The 15295-nt window shown below is 38.1% G+C and overlaps 1 protein-coding gene across 4 annotated transcripts in view; it reads left to right on the top strand.

The window, feature by feature from the left end:
* AP2A2 (adaptor related protein complex 2 subunit alpha 2) overlaps nt 1-10185 on the top strand; it is a 53420-nt gene extending 43235 nt beyond the window's left edge. For 2 of the 4 annotated variants that reach the window (XM_068398306.1, XM_068398304.1), the window contains exons 15-23: nt 401-564; nt 2298-2375; nt 3286-3368; nt 4155-4244; nt 5033-5156; nt 5943-6059; nt 6267-6336; nt 6989-7123; nt 7936-10185. In XM_068398306.1, the coding sequence (XP_068254407.1) occupies nt 401-564; nt 2298-2375; nt 3286-3368; nt 4155-4244; nt 5033-5156; nt 5943-6059; nt 6267-6336; nt 6989-7123; nt 7936-8013 (939 nt within the window). In that variant the 3' untranslated portion in view covers nt 8014-10185. The remainder of the gene's footprint in view (nt 1-400; nt 565-2297; nt 2376-3285; nt 3369-4154; nt 4245-5032; nt 5157-5942; nt 6060-6266; nt 6337-6988; nt 7124-7935) is intronic. The other 2 variants (XM_068398303.1, XM_068398302.1) reach the window with 1 other exon arrangement.
* The last annotated feature ends 5110 nt before the right edge of the window (nt 10186-15295 follow it).

The raw sequence follows: 15295 nt of genomic DNA, 5'->3' as shown, positions 1-15295 counted from the left end.
CCACTGCTTTTCTTGCTGGATTCTTCATGAAAGAAAAGCAACACATTTGAATTTTATTCCTTACAGTACTTGATTTCCCTTGAAACTAAGAGGGGAGAAGAGAGGGGCAAAAACCACTGTCTTCTGCAGAATCAGATTCTAGACAAAGGAATTTTGTTTTTTTATTTAATGGTTAGATGGACATAACTTTCTTCAAAGGAAAAAAAGAAAACCACATCTGTAAATGATCTTAAGTTGAAATGCAAGGTGATAACTGCATTCATGAAGCCTCCCACATCCATTCAAAGCTTGATTTGGGGTGGGGAGGGGCACTTTGCCATAGCGTAGTTGTCTGTGCAAAAGAGACAGCTTTGGTTTAGTTTTGCTGTAGTGTAACACCAAAGTGTCTTGTTTTCCCTAGTCTACTCCTTCTCCATCTGCGGATCTGCTGGGTCTGGGTGCTGCCCCTCTTGCCAACTCAGCTCCCCCACCATCCTCTAGTGGTAGCCTGCTGGTGGATGTGTTTTCAGATTCAGCTTCTGCGGTTGCACCTCTTGCTCCTGGTTCTGATGACAACTTTGCGAGGTAATTAAGTCACCCTGTAAGGAATCTGAAGAAGAATTTGTCTGCTAAAACAGGATTAGAGAAAAAATACGTACAATAACTTTTGGTTTTGTTCCAGCTTATTGAATGCATTCCTGGGTGGTAGTTCTGCAGCAAGAGAGGTGTTCTTGAACTCTGTGCTGGATGTGCTAACTTTATTGAATACCTCTGCTCGTGGAAAAACTGAATCTATAGTAATCACCCTGAGGATATTAGCCACACAGTATTGCCTAGTTTTCATGCTGGTTTTGCTTCTTTGTTAAACTAAGATGCTTGTGCATCTCAATACGTCTTGAATTTGGGGGTTATCTGGCCTGATATGAATATGCTTATTCTTACCGTATTTCCATAAAGTATTCTTGTGTCCCTCCACTTATGGCAAGCTGATACTGGAACAGTGAGATGGTGTATATCCAGAGATACTAGTTCTCAGAATTTCAAGATATACTTAATTTGTTCTGCTACTGTCTGACAAACAGGTGTCAAAAGGGGAAAAAAGCCAACAAGTGCCTTTTTTTTTTTTTTAAGGGAATTTGATACAAGTATCTTCCTAATTACATTACCAAGTGTAGTGTAGGTGCAATGTGTTATTAATCCCTTTAATATTAAAAGCCTCTGTGGCTATACTCAAATGTTATTCAGCTAAAATTTTGGAAATAAATAGTATAAGACCACAGAATGTCTTTAAAAATCTGTCTTATAGGCAAAAGAACGCATTACTGTTGTCAAGGCCCAAATTTTGAATGATATCATGACAAATTTGCAATGCATCTTAATATAACAGACATAATTAGTGAAACTAATCTGCCTGGATCATTGAGACCTTCATAAAAATTTTATACTAGGCAATGCGTTGTTGCAGGTTTGCAGTGATTAAGACTTGATCCTGTGTTTCTCTTGGAAGGCAATAAGCAACGTTTAATCATGCTACATAATACCAAGACTTTAAGAAGCTACACAAGCTTGTTAGAGGGTTTTTTTTTAAAAGAGGGGAAAAAAAGAAACCAGTACTAGTAGCTTCATAAGCAAAAGTTACCTAAAAAGAGTTTTCTCTTTCTGCAGAAGAAAGTATAGCCCTTGGTCTGTCTGTAGATGATGAAACGCTTCTCTAATGATACTGAGAAGTTGCCTTTTACAGTTTCCTGCCTCTTTTTAGTGCTGTTGTCACTTTTGTTTCTAGTCTGTTACTTGGGTAAGTCATTCTCTGTGTGCCCGTATATTCTTGCCTACACTTAATACTTGTGTGTTTTTAAGAACTGGTCGTGCAGCTATAGTTAAAGTGCCACTAAGGTTGATGAGGCTTCCGCTTCAAAGCGCACATTTGTAGTAGTTAATATACATCTACGTTTATGGTTTAGAACTAAAACTTTTTTGCTGTCACAATTAAACACCTAAAAGGACTTGGTTCTTTAAGAGGCATAACCTTAAGCTACTGAACACCTTCAGCTGTCTCCTGTCTTCGGGAAGATTTGCTCGTTCCTAACAACCAGGGAGGGGTGGGGTGGGGGAGAGAAGCGGGGGAAAACATTGCCTAATGCCTAAAACCTTTCTAGGTGTACTGAGCTAGGGCAGCTAACAAAATTTTCATGCATTAAACTCAGCAGTGCCATTTTTGAGGAAGGAGGTAAAAGAAATAACTAAGCACTAAGCTGTCTGTACTAACTCCTGCTATCTCTGTCGCTACTGCCTTTCTTCCTTTGTGCTGCCTGAACTAGCCCTGACCTGGCTTCATCTGAGGTAGTTTCTGAGGAACCAGCTGATACTGTGCATGATGCTGATGAGCTTTTTCACAAGTAAGCAATACTAAAACCTTGCAAGGCTGGGCAACTTCCAGAATATAGTTATAAAGCAAAACTATATTGTGCATTAACATAATATCAGCAAAACTAGAGAAACATGTACTGTCAGACTTGTAACTAGAAGACCCCTGTAGATGCTGTGGATTTTATGAGAAGCTCATGAATACACAGGTGAGAGTTGCCTTTATGAGTCAGTGCTATAACACACTGCTCTAAAATGAGGCAATGCAAGTTGTATATTAAGTTTTGCAACTATTCACAAATAAAGGAAAAACAGAAAAGAGTAAATTGTCAAAAGTACTGATATTTGGGAGTATGTTTTAAGTGCCTTGTATGCAAAAGGCTGATGTTTGCTGACCCACCTCTTCTACTTTTAAGTGAAGGGTGACAGAAAGGACTGAAATCACTGCAGAATGGGCTTCCTCTCTCAAAATGGAAAAAAAAAATATTACAGCTCTCAGTTGACTTATGTGATACAGAACTGATAAAACCAGGGATTCTTTTTTTCTTTCAGGTTTAAACAGTCAAAGCTTCAAACTTTTCAATTCTACTCCAACCTAATGAGTTTCAGAAGTTGTCAAGAATATGAATAAGAAAAATCCTATTCTGTTGCCTGGTCCTTTATAGACTCTGTGTGTGTGTATATAGCATATTGTGACTTCCTTCATAGTTTCTCAGACATCCTATCAAATAAAAATTTCAGTTCTTTTAATGTCCTACAAGTCGTGGTTTTGGTTGTAAAACTGTCTTTTCTAACTGCAGTTTTCTGCAAAGGCCTCTCTCACAGACTGTTGCACTCTAGGTTAACCACAATCTTCATCCTCTGTGTAAATCCCGAATTTTGTGGTTCTACATATTGTGTAATATGCCCAATTTAAAACACATTTTCCCTCTCTTCCCCTAGGTTTGTGTGTAAAAATAATGGAGTCTTATTTGAAAATCAGTTGCTACAAATTGGATTGAAATCTGAATTTCGACAGAACCTGGGTAAGATCTTTCAGGCCAAGTGGTTAGCTGACTGCATTATCAACCCCAATGCCAGCATGATATTGTGGATAGAACTTACTTTTTAGCTACTTAAAAGGGAAATGTGACTTCAGGCCTAACCTGTATTAGGATCTTCACTGTTTTTGTGTCCTTGGCTTCTGTGTGGGTTCTTGTTTCCTCAAACTTTTTGGTTGTTTTGGTAGCTGAGATGAAATGAAAGTGTTAAGTGGTACTGTAAGCTCCAGCTTTTGCTGCCTAGTTGTAAGGCTGGTGTAGCCAGGGTTGTAAAGGACCCTTCTCCTCAATTTTTGTATCTTACAGTATAGCTTATTGTGTAATATGATACACAATACATTTCAGACGTGTCTATCATAATATATTAATGCACCAGATACTAAAAACATCTAGGAAGGAGCTGGGAATCAAACACAGGCCAGCACTAGTATTGCTTGCTTCTCCCCTTCTGCATCACTTCTGGTACTATAATAGCTTCTTTACATAATGTTCTCCTGCAACTGAAAGATTTCCACTGATTATTTAACTGCCTGTGTGACAGCTACTGTGGGAGAGGTCTGATGGTTTGTTCTAATCTGTAATTTTATTTTGAACTGTGAACAACTTGGTAAGATAAACCAAGTAATTTATGCTTTTTTTTTTAAAAAAAAAAAAGTTGTTCTAAAGAAAGGTAGAAAGAAAATGTATTAGATACTTCAAGCACAAGTAGTTCAATATGATTACATGTGATGTACCTAAAAATTCTGATGTCTCTTATTCTTTCCTTTCTAGGACGTATGTTCATATTCTATGGTAATAAGACATCAACACAGTTCTTGAATTTTACTCCAACAGTAATCTGCTCAGATGATCTACAGTCAAATATCCTTAAATGCAGTAGCGTGTGTCTGTTCTTGTTTGGGTTTTGTGTTTTATGCTGCACAAAATTATAACAAAGCTGCTGGATCAAGGCATGGTGCCTTTGAACATGGAGAAATAAGAAACTTGCTGATAACTTTCTAAAGTTCTTGTAGAAAGAACAAGTCCTGAGCAGAGATGGAAGATTCTCTCCTTAAAGCTCTGGTTACAAACACAAATTTTACTGTTGAAATAATGAGAAATTAGGCTGAGTAAATATGTAGCTTTCTGCACTGTCATGAAGCAGCAGGGGTACAGACGTGGTGTCCTTCAAGTCCTGCATTAGCAGATAACCTCAGACTTGAGATGGAGGTAGAAGAATACGTGTACACAAAGATGATGATACTTTAAAATAAGCTCTTAATTTACAGTTCATCCTTATCACTTGGTATTGCAAATTTAGGATTTCAGGGAGACTGTGTAATCAAGCTTGTTTGACTCAAAGCATCACTGTAATGTTCACATCAAAATGACACAGTCCAGTGGTTTTTGTTGTGAAGTCTGTCTGTGCCTTCGTACCTTTTTGAGGGCAACTTTCTTTAAGAGTATCCAAATAACTGAGAATTGTGGGCGTTATTGCTTCTAGGTGTGTAGTATGGAAAAAAACACCTTTTTTGCTGTACAGGAATTGAGCTTTGAATATTCAGTAGCATATAGAGAATGAGTGGACACAATGCTAATTCCTCATGTAGCTTATTGGAGAATTTGCTTTTTAAGTTATCAATTAATCAGTTTCCTTAACAACTTCTTATGCCTGAATCTTCAGACAAAACCTGTTGACCCCACGGTGGATGGAGGTGCACAGGTTCAACAGGTTGTGAACATCGAATGTGTGTCAGACTTTATGGAAGCTCCAATCCTGAACATTCAATTCAGGTAAAACACAGGTTTTAAATGCTAGTGAATTAATTAGATGAAAGATGTTAAATTTGTCCTGGTCCTCTGACTGAAGTGTAGAATATGGACACATAAATCTGTCTTGGGTAGATGACTTACTTGAAAAAATGATCTAACTAAGCTTTAGGCTGCTAGGGGAGGTAGGGAATCCACTTGGAACAATGTGGTTTAAAAAAAAAAAAAAATCAAGCAGCAACTACTGACAAAATGTCTCCATGACTTCTCTTTCTGCTATCCATATAAAACAGCAGTCTTCCTGTTTGCATAAGAAATCTTGACAGGAATATACACAGTAACTTCTCCCTTCTGGAAACCAAGAACGTTTCTGCAAACAGCTTGGACTGGAAATGTATGCAGCCAAAACCAGAATCATCTTATGTCCACTCAACATCAGCCTTTGGGAAATCCTGATTTCTGGGCTACATCCTGTTATTCTAGTCTAAACTGGTTCTTACTGGTATATTTTCACAGGGATATATTTTCACTCCTCTGATGGGTGCTATTTAGGAGGATAACAACCTATATTGAAAATGCTAGATCCTTATTAGAAGTTCTGCCAATTCACTTTCATGTGCCATCTAAACAGAGCAAATAAGTTTATTTAACAGTGGATTAAAACTGTAGCTTAGAAATAACATCTGCAGTTGGTGGATTTTAGTCAAACAGTTGCATCTTGGTGTTCATCCTCAGTTGCTTGGTTGATTTAGGCTGAGAGACTGCTGACACTGTGCTGCATACACCGTATTCTTTCTATTCCATATGCAGGTATGGCGGAACATTTCAAAATCTTTCTGTAAAATTACCCATCACACTGAATAAATTTTTCCAGCCGACAGAGATGTCTTCTCAAGACTTTTTTCAGCGTTGGAAGCAACTGAGCAAGTAAGACTTTTTCTATACTTGGGCTTGGGGCTCTTGTGGTGGGCCAAGGGAAGAAAAAGAGTACATTGTGAATGTAGCTGGTGCAGTGCCCTATCCCATACTTAATCCTGTGAGTTATAAACTCTCCCAATATGATTAGTTGCTATTGAACACTGCTGTACATCATACGTGTGTTATACCATGTATTCGTCTTGCCTTGTCTTGCAGTCCGAAACAAGAAGTACAGAATATCTTTAAAGCAAAACACCCAATGGATGCAGAGATCACAAAAGCAAAGGTGGGTGGTAGTGTGGTATTCTTAATATGTAGTGTAAGGGTAGTGGTATAAGCAAACTTTGTTCATCTTGGTTTATATGGCAATTGGATTATCCCATTGAAAGTTTAAGTCCATGTTGTGTAACAGACCCTTGGCAGTGCTGGGTTGAATGGAGTGTTTGTCAGTGTGGCTTGAATTAGGTAGTCTTCAATAGCAGCTGGAAACTTGAAGCTATTTAAGAAAACACCAATTCAGTGCTTAAAACTGAATTGGAAGATACTTCAAGCCTTAATTCATACTAGAATTACTATTTAGAAAAGAAAACAAGCAACTTTTGGTAGAACTGGCTGCTGTAGACAAAACCGAAGTGACTGGTGTAAGACAGGAATGGGTTTATAAAAAATAGGAGAGACTTATGTTGAATCTAACTTATTTCTCAGCTGTTTTCAAGAACCCCCTTTTCTTTCAGGAATAGCTCATTATCAGGGTCACTCTGTCACTTCAAAAATTTGTTGTAATAAAATTGGTGTTGGATATTCTTTAATGTCTTGAACACTTCAAATAAAAATCAGTCTCCTACTTGTTTTGCTAGTTGGTGGCGGCTCTGCATGGGTAGACTTGGTATTGGTGTTCTGCTGTCCCCACATCTAAATCTTTTGGGTTTCTTACATAGATAATTGGCTTTGGATCAGCCCTACTTGAGGAGGTAGATCCCAATCCTGCTAACTTTGTTGGTGCTGGTATCATACATACAAAAACTACTCAGATTGGATGCTTGCTGCGCCTTGAACCCAACCTCCAGGCACAGGTATCTGTTTAAGTATCTACAGCTTAAATACAAGTTCTTGTTTGAACTAAGTATCTCTGTATATCTGAAACTCCTTAAGGTATTTATTTAAAATCACTATTGCCATAGTTAATTGTGACTGCAGACTCCAACAAGAAATGAAATTGTAGCAGCTGGTCCTGGCCCAGTTTGGTAAGCTGCTGCTTCATAGCAATTCTCTTTCCTATTGGAAGAGATCATTGTATTATTCCAGACTGTCTATCGAGTCTCATCTTCTCTTAAAGGTTGGAAACATTTAATATTTGTTTTGTGCACCTTAGACAAGATTAAGTATAATTCCCTTTGCCATTTTAAATTAATAAAAGAATGATTGGCTGAAAGAGAAAATGTAAACAAACTAACACAATGTTAAGAGTATTTTTCCTCAAGCATTTTGATAGAGGTTTTATCAAAGTTAGCGGAGGACTAAAAATAAGTTTTAGGTGGTAGGTTTCCTGTTTTCTGAAGAAGGGTGGTGGTAGAGAGTCTTTAGACTTTTCCATGGCATTTACTCCTCTTAAAGAAAAAATTTGGACAACACCTTGCTGTTAAAGCCTAAATATATTAGAACGATGGTAACTCTGAACAAGGGTTTGAAGATGTACTCCAGCCTATGGTTTGAAAAAGCTGTATTACTCGGTGGCTGGCTGCCTCTGAATGTTTTGACTTGAGGTCTTTTTCCTACCAAATGTAATGAAAAACCAAGTATGAGGTAGCTGGTAGCTTTCACTAGTTGACTGTACATTCATTTAATGCCAAACTGTGTTTAAATAATGCTTTATGTTCTTTTTCAGATGTATAGGCTCACGCTACGAACAAGTAAAGAAGCTGTATCTCAGAGATTGTGTGAATTGCTGTCAGAACAGTTTTAATATTAACCATGTCAGCTTTGGTTTTTCCATTTATATCACTGTCGTCATACTGCAAATAAATGTCTTGTACATCACTGTCTGAGTACTGCAATGTTAACCAATACCAGCTCCCCGCCTTAATAGGACTTGACCCTTGTTTGAAATTAAGACTATAAAATGTACAGTACAGGGAAGTGACTTTTTACATTAAAAATGGCTTTTAGTGTGTTACACAAAGGGTGAGAGGACTGTCTTGTGCTCCTGTTTTTTCAGAGGTCAGGCTTTTAAACTTGTTAAAGGGAAATTGATTTAGATGTGGTAACCAAGGATTTCAATTGGAAATGGCTAGCAACGTTCTTTGATTTAGATGTGGTAACCAAGGATTTCAATTGGAAATGGCTAGCAACGTTCTGCCTTAGTGCCTTTAACAGGTACTCCCTCTGCTCTGAGCTAGAAGAAACCCATGTAATGCTGCTCAGTAAGGTTAATTCAGAGTTAATGTAGAGTCAAAACTTTGTAACATTGAATATTGCCACAAGTCTTGTACTGGATGGAAAGGCAGATTCCAAGCTGTGTTTGAATCTGATTCAAGTGAACATTTATATTGAGTGTCACCAATCTTTGTATTTGAAAAATGCCACAGGACCAGAGTCTTAAAGTGTTAATCTTGTAATCCTTTACATCTTAATGTTTTCTGATCTTTGGAAAGTGGATTGAACACAAAAGCTATTCTTAATCCTTCTGCTTATCTCAAATAATGAGGTGAGCTGCTCTGGTAGGTGGTGAATGAGTACATGCTTGTTCATTGTTAGTCAAGCTGAAGTTAAATATTCTGTTCTGTGTTTTTTCTGTTTCCCATCAGACTTAGCAAGTGGTAGTTCTAATGATGTGATATAACTAGCTGCAGAAAGTGGTATTGTATAAAAGGAGAGGAGAAGTGGGAAGAAACGGGCCCTTGAAGGGCTGTAAGGCATGCACTCTTTTAGATGAAAATGGAATTTTAAACAATATATTTTCCCCGGTGTACAGTAATATTAAAGCTTGAGAGGTTGAATAACTGATATCTGAACAGTTTCCTGTCTGTCAGTGGTGGTAAAAATACCCAACATGGTGTAGAAGATTTGTGTTGAGACAAGAATAGAAGGCCCAAAAATTCAGCTTTTATAGTGGTTCTTACAACCAAAGCTTGTAACTCGTTCCACATCAGCAAACTCTTTGCAGCCTCTCTGGAGAAGTAAGTGGACACAACTTTGGCTCACACTCTTCAAGCCTCGAGATGCAACAAAGGCTGCTAAAACAAAGCAGGTGAGGTAGTGCAGTTAGAAACTGCAGGCAGTTGTCAGCGAGTACTACAGGTCACAGTGAAGGCAGTCAGCTGCTGCTGACATCAGAAGGGAACCTCAGATCAAGATTTCCTCAAGGTTATTTAAAGGAAGCCCAGGACTGGTGTCTCACAACACATATGGCCAAGTACGCCCATGAAGTAAAGGTTTTGAGTGACAGTGATGATATTGAAAATACATTAAAATGAGGCTCCTGTCATGCTGCCCAGTGCACAGCAGGGGACAGGGTTGTACATGATTGAGTGTGCCTTGCTTTTTTTCTTCAGTGCTTTGAGTTAAATGGTGGAACTAGGTGATTATAATTTGGTTTGGTTGAAAGCTAGTGATTGTACTTGAGTGCAAGGGAAAAAAGAGGAGCAAAGGTTTGGCTGTGGTGTGTGGATTTTGGGAGATAGTGGTTTGTTTTTTTTTTTCCTTTTTTTCCAGAAATGGCTGGTAACTATGGATGTTATGACTGAAAACTTGGCTATAGACCTGGTCCTTCTGCAAAAGTTCTCTTGAACAATTGGCCTTTTTATGGCCTTTCAAGTAGCTAATCAAGGCTCTCTGATTGCAAACATTGTCTTTGAAAATCTTCATGAGCAGTTCCTGCAGTCAGGTTGGGCAGTTGGCAAAATACTAATGGACTACCTTATGTTTTGTCCTTTGGATGCCATATATCTCTTTCTTAGTCCTGTTATCTTAATCATGCTGTTGGCTGCTACATTAAAAATCTGATGTGCTGAACTAAAGGGAGTCTTAGCAAAGACAGGGGAGGAGCTTCTATTTCATATTTTTCCAAATCCTGTTGTATATCTGTCCCGCTGAAAATGTTCTGTGCCCTCATTAAAGGACACCTTGAGACACTGCACTACTTTGCTTTGCTTTGGTTCAAGCTGTGCTAAAATGTGCATTAAAAATGTGGGAAGGAGGGGAGTAAGGGAAAGTGTCTTTTCAGTGGTGACTGTGTTTAGCTTATGACTGTTCACACTTGTATTAAATGTCAGCTCAGTGAAGCCATGAGCAGAACAGTGAACAAATTAAGAACAAATACTTGATTTTTTTTTTGTGAATGATGGTTAACTTACCAAAGTGATGTATCCTGTCAAGCAAAGTAATTTCTGCAGTAAACAGTGTTATTGTTTTTAAGTGCAGTATTTTCAGGCATTGACATGTGAAAATAACTGAATAGCAAAACAGGTAGCATATGTTCATTCTTGACCTACACTCCAGTATGTAAGATGGTGATTGTCTTATTTGTATAAAACAAAGTTCTGTCAAATTAAGTGGAGAATTTTCATATAGAAGACTATATATTAGACTATATTCATCAGAAGAACGTATTAAGGTTAAATAAATGATTAGAACAGTAATCAAACTGTCCTTTTTTGTCTGGGGGCATGGAAGTGTAAAAAATACTTGCATGGAATGGTTGTTAGGGAACAAAATTGATGTGTAATGGTAGATTCTTCTCTGCAAACTACTGGTGGGTTGTGTTCTGTTGAGTCTTACCTGGCCTGCAGATCTCTGCTCCCTCCGTGAGTTTGTTTATGGCTTTTTTGTTGGTGTGTTTTGTCACATGCTACAGATACTCTGCTGTAAAAAAGAAAACTTGATGTAAAATCTTTCTTCCTATAGTGTTTAACAACAGTAAGTATCTTAACAGTACGTGCTGCAGTAAACTGCTGTAACAGTGGGGTATGGTTGAGGCTTGAAGCACACACCTGTATTACACACAGGCAGGACTTGTAAAAAAAAAAAGTTGATGGCACTGTAAAAGAAAAGTATCTAAACTGCTAAATAACCTCACTCAAGCTTTAAATGTATGCTTCAGATTCTTAGTACATCTTGAAAGCTTGCTAAAATAAAAAAAAAAACAAACAAACCTGGGCACTATGAGCTTTTGTGCATTCATAAACTTTTTCTTAAATGAATTGCAAACAAAGTAGTAAAGAATACTCTCTACTAGCAGCAAGTAGAAATTGCTTGTGAGTGAACTACCAGTGTCCTGTTAGACACATACGGTCTTTGATTTCTTGCAGAGAAATGTCCTGCAAACTTCTGCTTTGTCCAAAAGCTGCCACCTCTCTGTTAATGATGTTTCTAGAAATGTTCCACCACATTAAGTGTGCATGTAGAAACCTCACAATTAGTATTTGGTTCATGTAGCACCTTGCTTTCTGATAGCAGCTGTGTATGGATGACAAGCACAAGTGCTGTGTCCACTTCCAAAGGAAAGGAAATGGGTCATCTTGGTTGTCTCTTCTCCCAGTGAAGTAATGGGCCATTCCACAGGTCCTAGTTCAACTGTAGTGAACCTAACAGACTATTTTAAGTTAAAATAGTTGGTCAAATAATGAGGAATAACTTAGCAAATTCAATTCCTTCTACTTTATTTGAAAATCAGATTTCTGTTATTGCAGAGTGCATAGGCCAGTTTTTAGCCTCTGGTTAAATATCACCCTGAGCAAGGCCAGACAGTCTCTGACATGGTCTTCCCTCCCAACCCCCACCCTGCCCATTTTTTTTTTTCTCCCCTGTACCTCCCCCAGTCCCTTCCTGATCAGTTATAATTTATCAGTTAACTTCATTGACACTCCAGGTAGCTGCTCAGAAAGCCTCACTGTAAGGCTATCCTGTATAATCAATACAAGAGAATTCCCAGCAATAAGCAGTCGCTGTGGAAGTATTAAATTGTGATCAGTGTTTAATTTAAAAAACAATTGGTATCTGAGGCCATCTGGAGATCTGGCTAGTGTATGCAACTGTCAAAGTTACAAACACAGCCACTAAATACAATTATTTCTGTAATGAGCCTTTTTCCAGGGTTATCTGGGTCTTGGCATGGTAGTTGGAATTTCTTCTTAAGAAGTTGAAGTGGCCTACAGCAGCCGCATACTGTGGTGACCATCATCTTCTCAACATTCAACCTGTTTGGGAGAGAGGTAGGATCAGTTAGTATTTGTATACAGCATTTTAGGCTTACAGCTTTTTAAACATTTTTTATTTCTTATGGTGGAACGTTTAGAGGAAAGCACAACCCTTAGAGTTTAACAGTTCTGTCAACTGCAGAACTACAAACAGTGCAGCAATTGACTCTATTTTAAGTTCCCATGATGACTAGTGCAGGAGTTCGGGTGTTCTGAGCTGCTGCCTTTTCAAAGGCCTTACAGTTGTTAGGCCTCAGACCTCACTGGAAAACTTAAGAGGATTTGATTTCCCCGTTCTCCTTTTGCACTGCTGAAAATATAACTATATATTTAAATTTTTTTAAGGTGTGCACTGGACTACTTAACAGTTTGCAAAAGGTCTCTAGTGTGATCTGTTAACAAAGATGCTAAATTGTGCATGCTCCTTTTGCACAGTTCATGGAGGAAGGAAAATCCCTTTCTTCCTCTGAACGGTTAGCAGCAGAATCAAAGCTGATGACCCCATAATGTTAGTTCTGGGCTGTGAGGTGAGTTAACAAAGTAGTAGTAGACTTGCACGTATCTTGCTGAATTAACACGAATAAAGCACAGGTTCGTGAAGTGATAGCTTGAATAAGCAGGTGAGACTTAGCCTCTCTCCTGATAGTACTGTTCTGCTATATTGTTGCTTTTCTGACTCTTCAGCCAGCTGTGCTGCTGGACTTGCACCTATTTTTTTTTTTCTTTTTTTTTTTTGTCAGCAGGAAGTTGTATAAATGTAGGCTAGAATTCAGCTATGGGAACAAGACAGTTACAGAAAAAATACTTTTGTAAAAATCTGCATAAAGGGGAGAGAAGTCCACGTGGTTTCAATTAAAACTGTTTTTTAACCACAGCTTTCTTAGTGATTGTGATGAACCTTAATAACTATTCCTCCAGGCTTCACAGCCCTTTTGAAAACTCTCAAGATAAAAAGTCATTCACTCAGTTTTCAAAATGCTGGGGGCCACCTGAACTCACTTTGAAGGGGAGAGCTTTTAGCTTCAGGAGTAATTTAAATTAGGTATTGCAAAAGCAAAACCCTTCATTGCTCTCCTATTCCTGAATGTTGTATTTGCTTGGATTGGTGGGAATATAACAATTTTAATTTTTTTCCCAAATAACAGTGAACTCTGTAGTACTGCTGCAGTGAGTTTAGTTCTACTGAAGCCTTGACTCCCTGTCTGAATAGTCTCCTAATGAGCAAGCAGAACTGCACAGACTGAGACAGCACACTTGTAACTATAAAATATCCCTGAATTACACTATTAGGAGAACATTATGAGACAACTGAAGTGATGTTATGTATTTAGGTGAGAGAAACTTCTTAACTTGCTGTCTTGGCTATTTGAAAACAAGTTTTTATAGTCTAACTGACCTTTTCCCTCTTTAAAAAAAAAAAACAAAACAAAACAACACAACCAAACCAAAAAAAAAATCCCAAATCAACAACAAAGCAGCCCCAAAAAACTGCAGCACTGATGTCTGTTTTTTTTAAAAAAAAAAAACTTAAGGAAGTGAGAGAACATTCCTAGTTTAAATTATAAATCCCTATGTTCTAAATGAACTTATTAGCATTGTTTCTAGTTAGCGGGCTTATGCTACAACATTATATTGCTGGGTAGATGCCAACCACATTTTTCTCCCTGAATTAGAAAGGTAGGGTAGTTAACAAGTATCACTACTTACAGATGGCCAAATAAGAAAAAGAAACAACTTCAGTACTGTACAATCTGTCAACTATCCTTACTTTGTTGAAGATAGACATGATCCTTCACATCGGCTTAATGTGACAGTTGTAGAACAGCCTTTGTAAGTTATTTTTTCTTCATATTCAAGTTCTTTACAACTCTCTGTCAAATGTAAAAAGAAAAAATTATAGCAGAAATTTATTTTAGTCTTCTTGAGTGACCTTTGCTGGATGCCAAAAGCCTCCATACTCTGTTTCATGGAAAACCATTCCTATTGCATGAGACAATTAACAACTCACAAGTGAGTAACACAGCAAGAGAAGGTTTTAAACTTCTCTTGGCACTGAAGATGCAAGAGTTAATCACCCTGGAGGACAATTAAGAAAATGCAAAGATGTTGAATACTACAAAGGCAATTTATGCACCTCTCACACTGCTCCTGTACTGCTCTTTTGAGCACATTCAAGTTCCCTGCTTGAAGAAAGGTTACAGATGAAACCTGAACATTGTTGTGGGGAAGGCTCAGTTAATACTGTGGTAGGAATTTGGGAGTTTGTCATTGGAAAATACGGCAACTAATAACTGGAAACGACTAAGATACTATACTTGTATCTCATAAATGAAGAGCTAGGAGCTCAGCCAGCATTTAACTTTTCTTTCTGGACTGAAAGGTATTGTTAATATTCTGCAAGACTGACAAGTACCAGAATTTCTCAGTCTAGGGCTGAAAAATGCAGAGAAAGGAGAAGAACTTGTTTGCAACTTTCTGAACTCATGAAATAAATACTGGGAGGTACTGCCTGTTAACTGCAAGGAACAAACCTGGGAATGGCATGGTTGGGAAGATACTGTTCTGCAGCACTTCTCTTAGAAAAAGAATGTGAACAAAATCTAAAGCAGGCACCAAAAACATAATTATGTTGGGGAAAATCCTTCTACTGCTGAGAGTTCCTACTTGGATTCCCATTCTGTGAGGTGAAAATTATGAGGATGCAGGGAAAGCAGGGTTTAAGGGAGTGGGGCAATAGAAAGAATCCCGTCTCTTTGGGTCAAACTGTCATTTCCTGATGCTCACGCAGTCAGTCAATTTAAGCCTCCTTTCTGCTAAAAAAACCTGAAACCAGCCTCTTCTGTACTGCATTACTTGTGTAACAGGGAGGAAGGACAGACTCTGCATTCCATCGCGTGCTCTGCAAGTAGATAATTCTGCCATGCCTTGTGGCTGAGCTGACTGACCTATATAAGCTGCACTCTGCTGACAAGGTTAAAAGAGAGATGAAAGGTTCTGCTACAGGTGACTATACCCTCTGTTATATATTGATTTTCACATCACCATTTGAGA

This window comes from Nyctibius grandis, chromosome 4 (genome assembly GCF_013368605.1).
Source record: "Nyctibius grandis isolate bNycGra1 chromosome 4, bNycGra1.pri, whole genome shotgun sequence".
Lineage (NCBI taxonomy): Eukaryota > Metazoa > Chordata > Aves > Nyctibiiformes > Nyctibiidae > Nyctibius > Nyctibius grandis.
Note: the sequence above shows the minus strand (reverse complement) of the source record. Positions and strands in the feature narration are given on the sequence as shown.